Source organism: Hemicordylus capensis, chromosome 2 (genome assembly GCF_027244095.1).
Source record: "Hemicordylus capensis ecotype Gifberg chromosome 2, rHemCap1.1.pri, whole genome shotgun sequence".
Lineage (NCBI taxonomy): Eukaryota > Metazoa > Chordata > Lepidosauria > Squamata > Cordylidae > Hemicordylus > Hemicordylus capensis.
Genome location: NC_069658.1, coordinates 24,424,747 through 24,442,918, shown reverse-complemented (window position 1 = coordinate 24,442,918; position 18,172 = coordinate 24,424,747). Strand labels below are relative to the sequence as shown.

At 49.0% G+C, this 18,172-nt stretch overlaps 2 protein-coding genes and 1 long non-coding RNA gene across 11 annotated transcripts in view; 1 reads left to right on the top strand and 2 right to left on the bottom strand.

Annotated features, from left to right (window-relative positions):
- The window catches only part of SLC45A2 (solute carrier family 45 member 2), a 35,735-nt gene extending 32,971 nt beyond the window's left edge, over nt 1-2,764 (top strand). For 8 of the 9 annotated variants that reach the window (XM_053303793.1, XM_053303795.1, XM_053303792.1 and 5 more), the window contains one exon: nt 2,501-2,764. In XM_053303793.1, the coding sequence (XP_053159768.1) occupies nt 2,501-2,731 (231 nt within the window). In that variant the 3' untranslated portion in view covers nt 2,732-2,764. The remainder of the gene's footprint in view (nt 1-2,500) is intronic. The other variant, XM_053303801.1, reaches the window with a different exon arrangement.
- LOC128348148 (uncharacterized) overlaps nt 1-18,172 on the bottom strand; it is a 38,900-nt gene that overhangs the window by 6,582 nt on the left and 14,146 nt on the right. The gene's annotated exons all lie outside the window — the stretch shown is intronic.
- RXFP3 (relaxin family peptide receptor 3) lies at nt 12,271-15,693 on the bottom strand. Its single transcript, XM_053303791.1, has one exon. The coding sequence runs from the start codon at nt 14,977-14,979 to the stop codon at nt 13,618-13,620; it is 1,362 nt and encodes a 453-aa protein (XP_053159766.1). The 5' UTR covers nt 14,980-15,693; the 3' UTR covers nt 12,271-13,617.

The window sequence follows — 18,172 nt, the reverse complement described above, 5'->3', positions numbered from 1 at the left end:
GCTGTCATTCATACAACCAGTGGTATTATTCAGCTTTGCTCCGGATGATTTGCATTTACTGCGCATTATGTGCATTCAAAATAATAATAATAATAATAATAATAATAATAAAAAACCAGCTGCTGATTGACAAAATGGCTTTAGAAAATTGCAAGAGAAGAAAAACAAATCTAAGTGTTGCATGGATTGACTACAAGAAAGCCTTTGATTCATTGCCTCACACATGGATACTAAAATGTTTAGAAACAACTGGTGTCAGCAAAAACATTCAGATATTTATTTAAAAAAAGCAATGAGCATGTGGAGTACACAGTTAACAATCAATGGCGAGACACTTGGACAGGTTAGCATTAGAAGAGGCATTTTCCAAGGGGACTCACTATCCCCTCTGTTGTTTGTAATCACCATGACCCCACTTTCACAAATACTAAACAAAACAGGCCTCGGATACCAAACATCTAAAACATCATGTAAAATAAACCATCTGCTGTACATGGATGATCTGAAGCTGTATGGAAAGTCCCAGTCAGAAATCGAATCACTGCTAAACACTGTCCGTATATTCAGTAGCGATATAGCAATGGAGTTTGGACTAGACAAGTGTGCTGCATTAATAATAGTAGCACTTTGGTGCAGTGCTCAAAATGGCTTAACTTTAGGCACTTCCTGTCGCAGGAAAGCCATCTGTCTGGAGAGGCAAAAGCCCAGAGAAGATGCCACCAGACTGCACTGGGAGCTGCCTGAGAGAGTGCCAGCCCCCCACCCCACCCCCAGCACATTCCATATTCCTATGACAGAGGCAACGAAGGGGAAGTGGGCCCGGGAGGGGCTGGATGGGTGAGCACACTGGGGGAGAGTGAAAGGGTTCCTTGTGGCAGGCACTGCAGAGAGGAAGAGGAAATGGCAATAAAGGCGGGCGGGATTTGAAGAGGCTCTGTGGGCTGCCCAAGGCTATATAAGCAAGCTGTGGTTCATGGTGAGGAAGAAGACTGGCTGGAGGAAAGATCTGAGGCCTCCCGACCAAAGGTGGGTTTGGAAGAAACAGGCCTTGAAAGGAGTACTAGATAGAGTTGTCATGCCCCCCGAAATTCTCGGTTTCACCTGGATTTTAAGCATCTCACCCAGATTGCTTAGCCCACCCACATTCGCCTGGATTTCAGCTTTCATTTTTTTAAAGAAAGCTAAGCTCTAGCCCTTGTAGAAGCGGAGTAATGGAGCAAAATGTGTAGTTGCTCCTCTGCTCAACAATGATTTTCAAGCCAATCTACATAGTATGCAAATTAGGCACCCGGATTTGGAAAGCCAGAATTTGGCACGAGAGTGCTTTCTAGCTCCTTCAGAACTCTGAGACCCTGCATAAGGGAGACTTGCCCAACGGAGCCTCCCCCTGTATATGCTCCCACAGTTGTATCTATTTGACCGCTGAGGGATTTCTTTGGTGCCGTTTCATGCAACACCCGCATGAACTTGCCCATCCACGGAGACCTTCATCTGAGGCAGTTCTCCAGATGACCCTGCCTTTGGTGGGTGACTACCAGAAAAGGGATTTTCTCCACAGTGGTGGGACCCAAATTGCAGAATTCCCTTGCCTGGCTTCATCATCATCATCATCATCATCATCATCATCATCATCATCATCATCATCCTGTAGACATCAGATGAAGTGTCTAAAGGATACTTGGGCCCTGTTTGCCCAAGCCGTGAATGGTATTTCATTTGATTATGAACATATGAAGCTGCTGTATACAAATTCAGACCATTGGTCCATCTAGGTCAGTATTTTCTACACTCATTGGCAGTTCTTATATGTGTGAACATGAGTTTAGTATTTTAAAACTACGTTTTTCTTCTGGGTTTTCCCTTTGTCTTCTCCTGGGTTCCTTTTTTGTGGCTTGCTTTATTAGTATTTTTACTTCATATGATCAATTACTATTACTTATTCTATGATTTATAATACAGTCAACGTTAATATATTTAATTTCATATGCCTTTTTTTTTTGCATTTATTGTATTATTGGATCTGTTGGGCTGTGAATTCTATTATTTTTGTGAGCCATAAAGTAAAATTGACTCTTAAATGCTGTTAGCTGCCCTAAGCTCTTAGGCTGAAGGGGACTATAAATCCACAAAATAGGCAAGTGAGTAACCATGTAAAGAACAGGGCTACACCAGTTGGAAGAAGTAGTGGAAACAGTTGGGACCAGTACAATTTTGCTCCACCCCCTGTGGTTCCAGAGGCCCAGAATCTGTTGCAAAAAGGTAGGGGAGGACTCTTATTCTCCCTGCCAAAGTAATCAAAATTCCCTGTTCAAGGTAATCCTTTGCTGACAAATGTCAAGGAATGGATCGCCTCTTTGGCTGGACTGTGCAGCATTTAAATTACACTGAGATGTATGTAAGGAAATGAATGGATAATGCTCGGCCTCACACAGCAACCCTTGAGTGATTTATTGTGCCTCATTGGACTGTATTCCATTTCTTTTTTTCTGTTTGCTTTCAGAATCAGAATGTGGAAGAAGTTGCAGATCACAGCCGAGGAAAGGGAATAGACTGTGCTGCCCTCACTTGCATGGTTCAGCTGGCCCAGATCATTGTTGGGGTGGGTCTGGGCTTTCTGGTCAGTGTTGCCGGCAGTGTGGTGGTGGTCGTGATCTCTGCCTCTGCCACTGCCTTACTGGGCTGCTGCTTTGTAGCATTCTTTGTTCGCTATGTGGACGAGAGCAATAAATAGTTGGCGCTCGGGAGAAGCTGCTGCCTTTGCCCAAGAGAAGATGCTTTGGTTCTCTGGTTGTTTTGACAGGTGCCGTAGCCACACTGGTCTTCTCTGTGTAGTGGCTCTTTTTCTCTTTCATTGGACTGCATTTGGAACAATTTCACGACATCGGTTCTCCCACAAAGTGTGGGTATATCTACACTACAGACTCTACATTTCTTAAAAGCCATGCCCTCTGAATGAATCATGGAAAAATTGTGTTTGAGTGAGGAGGACCAAGGACCAAGGAATCTCTACACATTGGTTGATTGGGAAAGACTCCTGCCTGAAACCTTGAAGAGGTTAAAGGCAGGGAGAGCGGTTCCGGCCATGATGCCAATGTGGTGCGGGCCAATCTCTCTCCTAAATGGGGCCGTGTGGCCATGTTTGGGAGGGAGATCGATCAGCCCTGCTGCGTTGGCAGCGAGACCAGGAGTGGCTCTCCGTGCCTTTAAGGCAAGGAAAAGTCACTCCAGCTACGCTGCCAATGCAGCGCAGGCTGATTTCGGCTCCAAACGGCGCCACGCGGCCCTGTTTGGGACTGACATCAGACATGGGGGCGCATGTCTGCAGCCGCATTCGTACCCCCTGATTGGTGATGGCCCGGGTTCTTTGGACCTGTTTCCCCAATGGTGGTTCCGCCCCTGTGAGTAAACATACATAGGATGGCGCTATAAGGCTGTTTCCAGCTCCTATGATACTGCAGGATATTCCTTCCTAGGGGCCACTAAAAACATCCCTGTGGTCTTGATCCGGCCCCCAGGCCTTATGTTGTGCAGGCCTGGTGTAGACAATACCGAGCTAGATGGAGCAATGGTCTGACTTGGTCCAGTATAAGGCAGCTTCTTATCTTCCTGTGACTGACTTCAGTCTTGTATGGTTGGCTTATTTACTTCCTTCCAACCACAGTTAGTTAGTTATCTAGGATATCAAATGAGAATCAGATCATGGGCTGACATAACAGGCAGCCCTCCGTCAATGTTAGGGACCCATCGAGGCTGCTGTGCGACTTGAAAAGCAGCCCCAATGGCATAGCACAAGGGTTCCCAGTCTGTGGTCCTCCGGATGTTACTGAACTACAACTCCCATCATCCCCAGCTACAATTTGTTGCTGGGGATGATGGGAGTTGTAGTTCAGCAACATTTGGAAGACCACAGATGGGGAACCCCTGTTGTAGCACAATAGTGGTGCTGTGAAATGTCTTAAACCACCTTGGAGCACCCATGCAGAAGTGGTTTTAAGTCACTCCACAGCAGTACTATGGCTGTACACCATCGGGGCTGCCTTTCAAGTTGTTCCATAGCCCCAGCAGGTCTCTAACATTGATGCAGCGCTGCCTGTAATGTTGGCCATGGTTTGGACAAATAATAGTTTCCTGAGTCTGGTCAAAACAAAGGGCTGTGATCTGTCACAAACCATGAATGGAAGCTTTCAGTCTCCTCCCCATGTGTGAAGAAGTGGGGGACACCAGAGACTGAGGTTTGTGTTAGCGCATGCTCTTCACATCAAACCATGGTTTGTCATGCTGTGTGAATCAGGCCCTAGTGAGTCTGAATGATGGGGCTTAAATCAAGTTAAGGCTTACTAGAGCTTTGCCATCATAACTTTTTTTAATGCCAGCCTTGGCCTTGGGAACAGGTGAAGTAACAATGGAGCCTCTCTGAACATCTGCAGAGTATATGCCCTCACCACAGCCATCCCTAGGACTAGCGGGCAAAACTTCCAGGCCGCCAGTCTCAACACCTCTCCTAATAAGAATGAAGACTGGCTGGGACATGTCCAACCACAAAGTGGAAGTCCTAACATAGAAGGAAGGTACAGACACAAAGTTTAGTGGCTGACTTGCCATGCAATGGTAACAGGGAAGGGACGGAATTGTGACGCCACTCCTGTGGGCAGCAGCTGTGCTACCAGCGGTGCCATAGTGAGAGACATTACACTGGTAACGCAGGTAGCGCAGCTGCTGTCCTCCCCAGCGGTGCTGAGGCTTCCGTGTCCACAACAGCAGTGCTGCAAGACTCTCCCATCCCCTGTTACCCATGCACCTAATGTCAGCCAATGCCTTCAAACAGTCTCCTTTAAAGGAGTAAGTACTGCTGGATGAAGTGGAATCCTGCCAGAATCAGGGCCAGCCCACCAATAAGGCATAGTGGAGGTGACCACCTCTGGTGGTGGCTTGGAGGAGGCAGCAGGGACATTGGAAGCTGCCTTATACTGAATCAGACCATTGGTCCAGCTAGCTCAGTATTGTCTACATTGACTGGCAGTGGCTCTCCAAGGCTTCAGACAGGCGGCGTTACCTGGAGATGCCAGGGATTGAACCTGAGACCTTCTGAGTGCAAACCAGATGCTCTGCCATGGAGCTTTAGCCCCCTACACCCCTACCTAGAAATGTGAAAGCCTGGGGGGGGGGCAGAAAAAACCAGGGGGGCAGTTTTTTTCCTGAGGGGAAATGGGGGTCCCCCCCGGCTTGTACCCCTACCTGACCTGGAGGCGACACTGGGACTCATTGTCCTCTTGCTGCTACTGTCATTTGCTGCTACTGTCATCCCTTTCCCTTGCCTACTGAAAAGGAAACATGGAAAGCAGTGTTCCCTCTAACCGAGATTCCCAGATGTTGTTGACTACAACTCCCAGAATCCCCAAGAAAGCCATTATAGCTGGGGATTCTGGGAGTTGTAGTCAACAACATCTGGGAATCCCTGTTAGAGGGAACACTGGTGGAACGATGGCAGTGATGGGGAACCAGAGGCGGATTAAGCTTTTTGCCACCTGTAGGCAACCAAAGATTTGCTGCCCCTATCTAGTCCGACAGAGACAAAACTATTTCTCAGCGGTATATTAAACACATACACACACCGTTTAGGCTTTATTTTAGGTGCGGTGTGTAGGTGCAGCATGTAGAAAGAAAGTTTAGGTGTGGCATGTGGAAAGTTTTAGGTGCAGCATGTAGAAAGAAACTTTATCTGCATATGGACAGATGCATGAAATGGGCTGAAAATGGCCTAACCTATCATTTGGGAGGCAGGTGGACCCGTGGGAGGAGCTTTCGCCACTGTCTCCACTGAGGCCAGAAATGGGCCAAAAACTACCCTCAAAATTTGCCAGCCATACTGAAACCTACACCACCCTCAAAATTTGCTACCATAGGCAAGTGCCTATGTTGCCCATGCATTAATCAACCCCTGTGGGGAACAGAGTGGAAGGGACTGGCAGGAAGTGTGGGGAGGCAGAAATGGGGAATGGAGGGACAGGAAATGTAGGCTTACACTTCCTGCCGCCGCCAACCCCCCCCCACCATCCCACCCCCTGCCTTTTCACAAGTTTGAGAACTGCCACCTCCAGCAAGCAATCCCACACTCATTCTGACATCTTTGAACAAAGCTTCTCTTTGGAAATGTCCTCAATAAAGTGTCTAGCCAGAAATACACAGGTTTACTGGCAGAAAAACAATGGCTGTAAAAAGACCAACGAAGAAAATTAAAGGTCAACAAACCCCCCACTTCCAGCCAGATCTTGATTATTGCCTGCAGATGCAAAGGGTTTGTTTTTTTTAATTCAGTCTTTGAAAACTGTTAAGCATTAAGTAATTGCACCCAAGTCCTGATTATTTTAAGTCTTCCAAGAATTGTGCACTTCACTCCTGTGAAAGCTATCCATCCAATAGCAAAAAGGCAAAAAAGAAGTGAGTGCACATAATAGCAAACTGTGCTCCACAGAGCTGACACATGATGATGGCTGAACACACTTCAGGTCATCAATCAGCCACTTTTCTTAGAAAGACATTTATTCCTGTGGTGAAACATCGTTCCTTGCCTGCCCCTGACTGAACAACGAGGGGATGGAAGAGGCAAGTGGGTGGTTGTGGGGGCGGGAAAGAGGAGAGATGGCAAAGGAGGGCAGAGAACTGGAAAAAGGGCAGGGCATTGTGGGGAGGGAGTTGGGGTGAAGTTGTGGTCCAATGGGATGAGAAGAAGATATGGAGAGAGATGAGCTTGAGCAGTGAAGGAAATGAGTGACCTTTGGCAAGGTGGTTTGTTGACTTTAGGGGTGGGCCCATAGCTCAGTAGTAGAGCATCTGCTTGGCATGCAGAAGGTCCCAGGTTCGATTCCCAGCATCTCCAGATAGGGCTGGGAGAGACTTCTGCCTGGAAACCTTGGAGAAGGCTCTGCTAGTCAGTGTAGACAGTACAGAGCTAGATGGACCAATGGTCTGACTCAGTATAAGGCAGCTTCCTATGTTCCTGTTTTATGTTCCTAAGACTGAACTATGACAGCAGTGAGTGGGCATAGATGGGAGATGCATATGCACATTAGAGAGATTCTCCATCAACTCCACTCTGTTGTTAGGCAACAATCCCCTTAAAACACTTGGAACGTATAAGTTGTTTTGTTTTGTTTTGTTTTGTTTGTTTGTTGTTTATTTGCTATGTATCTCTCTCTATATGTATATGGAATGTTCAAAGCTCTTGGTTGTTAGAGTGTTCAAAGCACTTTGCACATATTACTGTGTTGCAGTCTTTACCATAAGGTGGGTCAGTTTTAAAGGTAAAGTGTGCCGTTGAGACAGTGTCAACTCCTGGTGACCACAGGACCCTGTGGTTGTCTTTGGTAGAATACAGGAGGGGCTTACCACTGCCATCTCACACGCAGTATGAGATGATGCCTTTCAGCATCTTCCTATATCGCTGCGGCCCGATATAGGTGTTTCCCATGCTCTGGGAAACATTCCAGTGGGGATTTGAACTGGCAACCTCTGGCTTGCTGGTAAAGTCATTTCCCCACTGTGTTGTGACCCTCATATCGAGGGGTCAGGGTGAGGCTGAGAGGCAGGGGCTTGTTCAGGGCCACCCCTGTGTTTATGGCGGAGTCAAGATTTAGAACTTGATTCATAGGGTCGCTTCATGCATCACGGCAACAGGGTTCTGCCAGCCACTAGTTCCTGGCAACAGTGCCATTATTGGTGGGGTGTGTGCAGTGGTCAGGACAATGGGAGGGGGTGTGAGGCACCAGCGAGAAGTGGTGGGGGTGCAGAGATTCGGGAGCCCAGCAGCACAGAGATTGCTGCCTGGAAACTCCCTGAGAAGTGGCAGTGCAGAAATACAGGGCTCTGGCAGCGCCGAGATTCCTCCCTGGATTCTCCCCCCTCCCACTGCTGCCAGCTAGAGCCTGGCTCCTGCCTGCTGAAGCAGAGGGTGTCAAGGGACCTGGCCAAGTCGGAGGGCAGTCGCTGAGGTGGGCAGGAGCCATACTCTGGGATGGCAGCAGTGGGGAAAGGGAGATTCTAAGCAGGAATCTCCATGCTGCTGCCACCACTGATGTGAGGCTAGGGAAGGCTCAGTGTGATGGGCCCATCCACCGCCCCTAAAGACGGTGCTGCGTGGTGAGCAAGTGTTCCCAGCATGAGCTGCAACATCCACTCCTGGCATGTCATCCAAATCTGCCAATGTCGGGTTCCCCTGCTGCACTTCCTTCTGGGAACCTGACGTCTGTAACCTAGATTTGAAGTAAGTTACGGATGTCGGGTTCCTGGAGGGAGGTGCAGCTGGGGGACTTGACATGGGCAGGTTCAGACAACATGCCAGGAGCAGAAGTTGTGGCTCACACCAGGAGCGTGCGCTCCCTGGGAACCCGCGATTTCCCAGGGAAACCTACTTGCTGCTGTGACATGTGAAGCCTCCCATGGTGGACTCCTGTGGCTGCTCCACCCCACCAGCTCTCAAAGTGCTCACTGCTGACCTCTAGTGGTCAGCTGCCCTTATTTCCTCAAGATGGATATCGCATCTCGAAATACTTTGCCCAAGCTGAAATATAACTGAAGCAGCATGGCTTGTTTAGTACAAAGCTGCTTAACTCACAGTTCTGCTCATTCTAGATATGGAGAGCAGGGTTGTCACAGGACTCCAACCTTGAGCATTGGCCAACACTCTAAAACAGAGGGAGAAAGGCCAGATGATCAGGAGGGTCAGCAGGGCAAATGGCAGATGTGATGAACCCAGACCTCGACCCTGTCAGCCTGGTGCCCCTCAAGTCAGAGAACCCTGAACTGGCTCCTCCAGAGAAAGCATCATCTCAGCTAGATTATGCAAGGGTCAAGCTTCCTCCTGATCATGAGCCTCACCCCCACACCCCCAGACTTAATTGGAGAAGATTCCCAGCTAGGAGTTGCTTGAGGTCTTGGGACTCAACCCCACCTGCTCCTTGGCTGACGGAGCACACAGCTGAGTCCGCCATCCTGATGCTTTGGCTCTGTGGTGGAGAACCACCTTGCATGAAGAACGTTTCAGGTTCATTCCCTGGAATCTCCAGACAGGGCTGGGAAAGTTGTCTCTCTGAAACCTGCCTGGAGAGCTGCTGTCAGCCATTGTAGACAATACAGAGCTGGATGGACCAATGGTCTGACTTGGAAGCAGCTTTGTATGTCAACTGGGACAAAGGTGCAAAGGGGCTCCCATTGAAATGCCCCTCCTCCTAGACTGTCCCTTTGCACTGGGCATGCTGCTGCTCCACTGAGTACGCGGCATCAGGATCTTCCTTTCACCACGTCTGCTTCTGCTGCTGCTCTCTGAAGAAGCAGGAATGGTGCCATGCACAGGCAACAGGAGCTTTCCCACACAGGGTTGTGACTCCGAAGCCTCATCAGAAGGGTGTGAGTGTGTTCACTTATCAGCCAGATTGATCCTGAAATCCATGCAAAATCTTTGGAAGCACCCCGCCCCCCCCCAACACAAATCAGGCTTTTCCTTCCAAATTTCAATTTATGTCTTTTAAAAATCCAGTACTTTAGCAGAATTTTGGGAGGATAAACCAGAAGGGGGGCAGCGAGGCATGGACTTATCATGTCTTCACATTAACATGATGAGAGCAAGTCAAATGCAAAAAGGAACCTGCCTGGCCTTCGACCCAGAGGCAAAGAGTGGAAAAACCAGTTTTCAGGCCTTTTGCTCTTTGAAGCAGGGGCGTCACTAGAACAGGGCCAGGGGAGACAGTTGTCTGGGGGCCCACTGCCTTGGGGGGGCCCCAGAGGCAAGTCACATGACTGACTCCCCCAGCCGCGCACCCGCCCGGGCTTCCTTCAGTTGTATCATCCTCCGAAACTGATGTGAGTGTTAAGCCCGAGAGCGACCAGAACCGCATGTCTTTCTCTAGTACCATTCAATGACTTGCATCGTCCACAATTTACAAAATCATTTTAAAAATCATTTAGGATGATGTTCTATTGTGGCGCATAGGTTATATATATATAGATATAAATTCTACTCTGCTTTTTGTTACCACTATTCAGCCTCATTTAAGATTTCTTTACTTCATGAGCTGAGCTTCAGTGATGGGGGGGCCCATTTTAAAATCTTGTCTCTGGGCCCCCTCCCGCCTTGCTACGCCCCTGCTTTGAAGGGTTTGGGAGGGGGAGAGACCCAGGTAGAAATGAGCATTTCCTTGCAGAAAATGAGCATGCAATCCAAGCTGGGATGAGGGTTGCAAAAGCAGAGGCGACACTGCAGGAGGGCTGACACATGTTGGGGACTTCTGTGTATGTGAGTGTGTGTATTGGGGTTGGGGTGGTGGTGGGGAATAGAAAGCCAAGGCTGCTAACAAGCAGTCCTATTCACAAACCAATTAAGCAGAAGCGTCTCTCTCTCTCCCCCACTCGCCCCATTTCTGTGTGTACTTCAACAGAGTCTGATCACAGAGGGTGTTTTATTACTAAAGCCTTGGCGGGGGGAGGGAGGTGTGGCATCCCACCTCCGCTAGGAAGCCATCGGACACAAGCAAAACATGGACGCAAGCTGTGTGTGAACCTTCACCAAAGAAAACTCAGAGAGTAGAGAGGGGAGGGGCTGCTCCCCTAATGCTGTGAGTTTCATTCCAAGTGGCTTCGCTCAACGGATAGTCCGAGAGCTGAAAGCCTGTCTGGGAAAGCACCTGGAAAAGAGCAAGTCTTCAAATGCTGCAAGATGAGGTACAGGAAGTGAATGAACTGGTGGAGCAGCAGCACACTTGGGGCACTTTCCAGATTAGACCCTGCAACGGGGTCACGTCAAATCTCGGAAGTGTGCTTTCACACTTCCTGCGTTGTGACACCGCAACATGCGGACAGCAGGGTGCTGTTCACATTGCTAATACCTCGTCTCGAATTTAATCACTACGATATAGAGCTAGGACATCATATATCTGGCATAAGAAAGTTGCTGTTTTTTCAGGTTGCTAGTTTCCACCAGACTGCTCCCCTGCTGTTTACGTTTTCAATGTGACTTGTCCAAACAGAGGCATTTTGCTGCTGTTGAGTAGCTAGTCTGGAAAGCACCCAGGAGAGAGATGGCATTGCAAGAGGTTATCCTCAACTCTAATGAAGCTGCTCCATCCCCTGATCTCCTCTGGAAAAGCAAGCTGTCCTACAGCACTAGAAATACCTAGCTTGGGGGGAAATTATCCTAGAATGGAGTTCATGTGTTATTGTGTTTCTCCAAACATCAGTGAAGAGGATGCCTGTGAAATCAAGCTGGTGTAAGACCTAGAGGCACTTGCTTTGTTTGCTGGCCATAGAAATAATATCTGCCAATAAAGTAGCAATGTTCTAGGAGCCCAAACAGAGAGAAAGCTTGAGGACCAACCACTCACTTAATTTTAATTTTATTACTGGGAGGAGAAAGACACTAGGGAGATATGGATTATTAGGTTTGGTGGGGGAGTTCAGGGGAATGAAGGGGAACCTGCACCCCTGTAATGTTCTATGGCAGTGGTTCCTATCCTTTTCCTCTATGCGGATCACTACATTGTCATTGAAAGCTTTTGCTTTCATAAATGTTAAAAACATTTTTAACATCGCCTATGGCTGACGAGAGTCAAACAAATATCAAGGGGTATACAGCTATTTCTGTTACACCAGAATGTTTGTGAAGCAAATCCTCCACCCCACCCCACCCCAATGAACCATCTGCATCATCCTCACGGACCACCAGTGATCCACAGACCACAGGTTGGAAACCCCTGTTCTATGGTCTTATGATAATTGCGGGCCATTACAGATAAATCCTTGATTTTCTTAGTGCTGTCGTCATGCTTCTTCCTCCAACTTAATCGATCGACCGACCGACCGACCAATCAGTCACCTGCTGGTCTAGTTTCAATATCTGTGCAGTAGAGAGGAGGTTGGCTAGGGAGACAACAGAGAGGAGGATGGGGGGGGGCAATAGTTGTGTTGTAGAGAAGAGGAAATCAGCAATGTCCCCCTATTGTTTCTTCCTTAAAAAAAAAAAGTAGACGTGCCCCCCCCAGCACGAAAGAAGAGGGAGGAGCCTACAGCTTAGAGCTAAAGGCAAAACACAGTTTATAAAATGTTAGGACATTGTGAGGTTGAGGGAGAGATTTGTGTGTGACACACATAAAGTGAGGTACAAAAACTGCAGTGTATATTTCCAATGAAACCTTTAAACTGGCAGTGGAATGACCGAATCTTTCCAAGCAATGATTAGTGGCAGATACAGTAGTCCACATAGTTGTAGTACCAACAGTGCTCTAAAGACAATGAGTACAGTGATTTAATAATTCACAGATAACAAGGTGCAGTCTCTGGATACAGAAAAATCCAATACAAAGCTGTCTCCCTTGAAACATCCCTTAGGTCCAATGCTGCAGTATCGGCTGGGTCATTTAGTTTGGATCAATTCACATATTAATAACATGCTTCGTATAGTACAGTATAATAACAGTAACGGTAAGTCTTTGATGCAGACTGTGCAAACACTGTGCCATTACAGCAGTTCTAGTAATGGATAATGGGGTATTACCTGTAAGTCAAGGTGTGGGGAGCTCAACTCTCTGTATTAGAAACAGGATGTGCAGCTAGATGGAGTTTTGGTCTCTAATCAGGAAGAGCTCTTTTTATATGCTGAAGTCAGGGCTTGGCAGGGCAAGCCTGTTGGTGGCAGTTCCTGGATTCATTACAACTCTCCTGAACACAGGCTGCATCACCATCTGGTCTCTCAACCATCCCAACCACCCACCTCTACAGTACAGCTTTTTGAGTGCCCTTTGAAGTCCCAAATGTCCTCTGCAGTGTTGCTCACTAAAATAAAAATAATAGCTATATGCTAGGATGTTCAGTGGCAGATTCCTGTAGCTGCAACCTCCTTTTCTCTAGATTTCTCTTCCATGAGCTCAGTAGGGTACAATAGTCCTCTACACCAGATTGCTCTGACCACTCCATCCTTGTATATCACCGACCCTACTTCCCTTAGGATGGGTGCAGATTTGAGTATAAAAACCAGCGCCACACCTTTAAGGATGAGGTTGTTCCAAGAGCAGCCCCTATAAACATGTTTTCATCTCCCTCTGGAATTGCACCCATCCTCTGGAATTGCACCCATCTGTGGGGATTTCCTCTGTGGACGGGCACCTGTTCCGAACAAGATAAGGTATTTCCAGCCAAGTCCACCTAACTGTTCGCCAAGAAGTGGAACAGCACCAGGATCATAGCCCCTTTCCCCTCCAATTCCCATGAAATGAGAGAGCACCAGGAATTGATGCACGTACTTTGTTTCCCCTGGACCAGTGCAGAAGCTCACTTGTGTAGACGGTCTTCTCTGCATCCTTTGACCAGGATACCATGGTTTCCCAAATACCATGTCAGTGGGCACCCCCTTTCCCCCCTGTATTATGGAGCAACCCTAGACCCATATTTCCCTTCTTCCCCCCTCTTCCCCCCTATCTTCGGGTGGACCCCTGCAAGGAGCCAAGTCCTGCAGACACCATCCAACTCCTCCTGAAATGGGGCTGTTCCAGGGAACTCCTAAAGAGCCCCCTTGCGACTGATCCTGCAGACAGCATCCGTCTCAGTCTGGATCCATGCCAAATCCCTGTAGGCTTAACAGTGCAGCTCAGCGGAGCTGCTGGTGGGCAGGATGTCAGAACGCATGCTGTACACCACCACCCCAGGGGGGTATGCGATAATGTCAGGCAGGGTGGCTGTGACAGCAACAGGAACCGCAGATTCACCCACAGGGTGCATGGGCACCAGGGCGCGCAAGGCTTGCTCCTCCGGCTCTGGCTTGGTGGTGGCCGTGAAAGGGCGCATGGTGGTCAGGGAGGGCGAGGCGATCCTCCACAGCAGTTTCTTGAGTGCCTTGCGGAATTCCCTGCGCATGAGGCAGTAGAAGATGGGGTTGAGGCAGCTGTTGGAGTGCGCCAGGCACACACTGATGGGGAAGAAGTATGCCTGGGAGAGGAAGTACCCGTAGCTGAAGGGCACCACATTGAGCTTGATGAAGATGCCCCAGGTGGTCAGCACCTGGTTGGGCAGCCAGCAGAGGAAGAAGGACAGCACCACGATGGTCACCGATTTGGTCACCTTGGAACGCCGTTTGGTGCTGGGGCCACCTGAGCTGGCCCCCACATGCCTGTCGCTGATGAAGCGCACCAGCATCAGGTAGCAAAGGGTGATGATGGCCAGTGGCAACACAAAGCCCAGCAGCACCTTCTGGGCATGGTATATCCCCAGCCAGAACTGGGTGTTGTTGCCTTGGCTGTTGGGGATCTTGACCAGGCAGAGTTCCTCACTCAAGATGGTGGAGGTGGTGGAGAAGATGGCGTTGGGCAGAGAGGCGAGGATGGCCGAGATCCAGATGAGGACACACAGCCACTTGGCGGAGCAGCACCCTCCCCACAGCCCTCCTTGCCTTTTGGTCTTCAGGGCAGAGGCCACAGAGTGGTAGCGGGCGACACTCATGGCCGTGAGGAAGAAGACGCTGGCGTACATGCTCATGGCGGTCACGTAGGAGAGGATCTTGCACATGGCCTTGCCGAACAGCCAGGTGAAATCCAGGGCATTCTCCACAGCCCAGAAGGGCAAGGTCAGCACAAACTGGAAGTCGGTGGCGGCCAGACAGGTCACGAAGAGGTTGATGGAAGACTTCCTCCAGCCCTGCTTGCTTTTCATCAGGTAGAGCACCAGCACGTTGCCCACCAGACCCAAGGCGCACACCACCGAGTAGATGATGGAGATGAGGATCCGCAGGACCACCGAGCTGCCGCCCCCCTGCAGCCCCTCCGCGGCTCTCTCCAGGCTGAGGAGGCTCACCCAAAGCTCTTGCAGGGACTCGTTGCTGGTCCCATTGCTCGACAGGCTGCCCTCCAGCAGGCTGGGGACGGGATCCAGGGATCCTCCCGGGCCGGCTTCTTTCATGCCAGCTGCTAGGGAGCAGTCGCTGTATTCGCAGAGGGCGTCCATCCCATGGTCGAGCGGAGCCTTGGCTCCTCAATGTCGCCCCCTCCCCACCCCTCACAAAGCGGCGACCAGAAGACAAAAGGAGATTCTTCCAACCTGGGCTTGTGAAAATTGCCCAGAGCCAAGCGAGGTCCTATATCCGGAAGGTAGGAGGCTTTAGCAGCGGTGCTGCTGGAGATCCGAGACCAGCGGCAAAGAAGTCTTTGGCAAGGAATCGTTGGGGAATTTAAAGAGCGGTGGGTGGGGGGCGGGGAGGGAGACTGGAGGGGCGACACAGCCAGTCTCCCCTCTAGAGCCGATGCTAAGAGCGACGGGAGAAGAGCGCAGTTCGGATCCCAAAGCAGAGAACAGACCCCAAAAGAGGGCAGCAAGAGAAAGTGACCCAGCCGCGGCTCCTCTCTTTCCCCACTGATCAAGCAGTCCCTTTTAGTAGATGCTGACGAGTCGCCTGGGTGTCCTATGGCTGGCTTGCAAGGAGGAGCGTGTGTGTGTCCCAGTACAGTACTTCTGATCAGCCTCCGGCAAAGTCCAAGTGGTGCCTCTCCCTCTCCGGTGCAGTTATGCTGCCTTCCTGCCCTCGCCGCCGCCTGCTCCCATTCGGGGAAGGTGCGCGCGCAGCAACACGCGAGCGAAACTCTCCAAGGTACTGAAACGGCGCTGTCTGGAAACGCGATCTGTGCCCGCCTCTCCCTTACTTCCCTTTTGCAGCCAAATTAGCTGTATTGGTACTCTGACGTCTGTTGCCACTCTCGCACCGAGGACTTTTCTGAACGCAGAGACTCTGACACGGCGTACTCCTGGCAGTGCTCCTCTTGTGTTGCTTTTTAGCCTCCCTGGTCACCAATCCCTAACTTGACTTCATGCATGAAGGCAGAAGGCGCACCTGCTGAGCCGATACCAAAAACCCGCTTTTCCACAACTGAAAATGCACGGATTTCAACTGCACGGACCTTTTGCATTTTGATTTGCAGACTTAAACATAGGAAGCCACCCCACACGGCTTTTTCGACGTGGCACATCAGGAATTTCTTTTGTCTGGTGTTAGTTTACCAGAACTTAAAAAGAAAAGGCATTGCTTTCATTCAGCAAATGGGTGAGAAATCATTTCGACAGAGAAACAAACTAGCCATCACTTATTTGTCTGTTCATTCTGTCTTGTAATATTCCTTTCTCTATCATGTCTCTTATGGTGCGTCCTCCTGTGTTCGCAATTCTACGTGATCAGAGTTTAAAGTGAACCAGGATTCTTAGCAGTCTGGGAAGAAATGGCAAAATGAGGGGAAGGGTCCCCTCATAAACACATGCGCACACACACACACACACACAAACACACCCCTCCCCATCACTGGTGAGTAACTACAATCGGCCCTCATGTTCCTTCGATCCCGCAAAGGGCTTCCAGAATAGAAAGCACGGCAGGTTTCTCCTTTTAGAAACATTGGGCAAAATCCAGAGTAGGGTTGAGCATGTTTTATGTGAGAAAAGAGTGTCTTTAAGTATTTTGCACTACCCCGAATGTTGCACAACTCCAGTGTTGCACAACTGCTAGCTGGAAACCTTTTCCAGGAAATATAGAATATTGTGTAGAACATAGGAAACTGCCTTATACCAAGTCAGACCCATGGGTCCATCTAGCTCAATATTGGAGAGTCGTTTAGTTTTGTTTATTTATCTAGGCAAACCACATTGGGAACTTTTTTTGAAAAGTGGTATATAAATATTCGGAGGAGGAGCACTGGTCCTGTGGTAGAGAGCATGGATTTGTTAATGATCCTTTGTTAAGCAGGGTCAGTTTCCTGCATCTACAGGACCTACAGGGTCAGCTTTCTGTGTCTACACTGACTGGCAGTGGCTCTCCAAGGTATTTGGCAGGAGTCTTTCCCAGCCCTACCTGGAGGTTTTACAGACAGGGCCCCCCCACCCCCACCCCAAAATTTAATACGACCTCCCTGCGGGTTATCAGGGACCAGGACAGACAAGACTTTGATTCTCCCCAATGGAGGCTGTGAATTCTGGTTTAGCCCGAGTTATGTCAGGGTAAAAAAAAAAAAATCCTCTATTTCCCCGCAGCTTTTGGAAAAAACTCTGGGGCTTCTGCTTTCTCCAAAGGTGTTGATGGCAGTGCTAATACGAAGGAGGTGGTGAAGAAGGAGGTGGTGATGGCTATGCAAATGGTCCGTAAACGGCCTCGAAACTGCTGCGAAGTGGATTCGCTCTTGACACCCCAAGGCACAGAGCCTGAGACCTTCTGCATGCAAAGCAAATGCTCTACCAGTGAGCTGCCAGATGCTACCACAATGCATTGTGCAACAATTAGTGCTCTGCAACATATTCTGCACAAGAACTAATCTGGGACAGTGGCTACATTCTTGCATGCAACCACCTTAAGCAACATTCTCATGCTAGGAAAACAGGATCATGCTCGTGCAACACTATTCTGAATCCTGCTCACTGTACATATATATGAAAGACACATTGCTTTTACACTTTACATTGCTTTTACAGAAACATATTTCATTTTTTTTTAACAGGAGTTTAGAAACTGAATCCCTTAAATCTCTTGGGAGTTTCCCCAACATTTTCAGGCAGTGCACTTTCATAGAGATTCGCTTTAGAAGACTGGGGCTGTATCTCAGAGAGAGGGAGGGAGGCTGGGGAGCTGCCACCATCCAGCTACCAGGTCCCAGCTGAAGTGGCCTCTTCTGAGAGGAGGAGAGAAGCAAGAAGTGGCACTAAGGCCCATATAAAAAAAGATGTAAATGTGTGGCTTGGTATATTGTCCTTTATTTATGTTTTTTGTAAACCACTTTGAGAGGTTCACCTGAAAATTAGTACATAAATGCAAAATAACATGTAAATAAAAATAAATAAATAAAACAACCCAGTTGTAATGTAGAACATCTGCTTTGCATGCAGAGAGTCCCAAATTCAGTTCCTAGTGTCTTCAGGTAGGGCTGAGAAAGATCTTTGCCTGAAACCTTGGAGAGCCACTGCCAGGCAGTATGTAGACAATACCGGCGGCGGGGCGGGGGGGAGGACCTGCTTGGTATAAAGCAGCTTTCTATGTTTTCAAATGTTTTCTTGTATTAGAACATAAGAACATAAGAACAGCCATGCTGGATCAGGCCCAAGGCCCATCTAGTCCAGCATCCTGTTTCACACAGTTGCCCACCAGATGCCGCTGGAAGCCATAGGC

Coding starts and splice junctions, on each gene's coding strand:
- RXFP3 (XM_053303791.1), bottom strand. CDS start 14,979: ATGGACGCCCTCTGCGAATACAGCGACTGCTCCCTAGCAGCTGGCATG.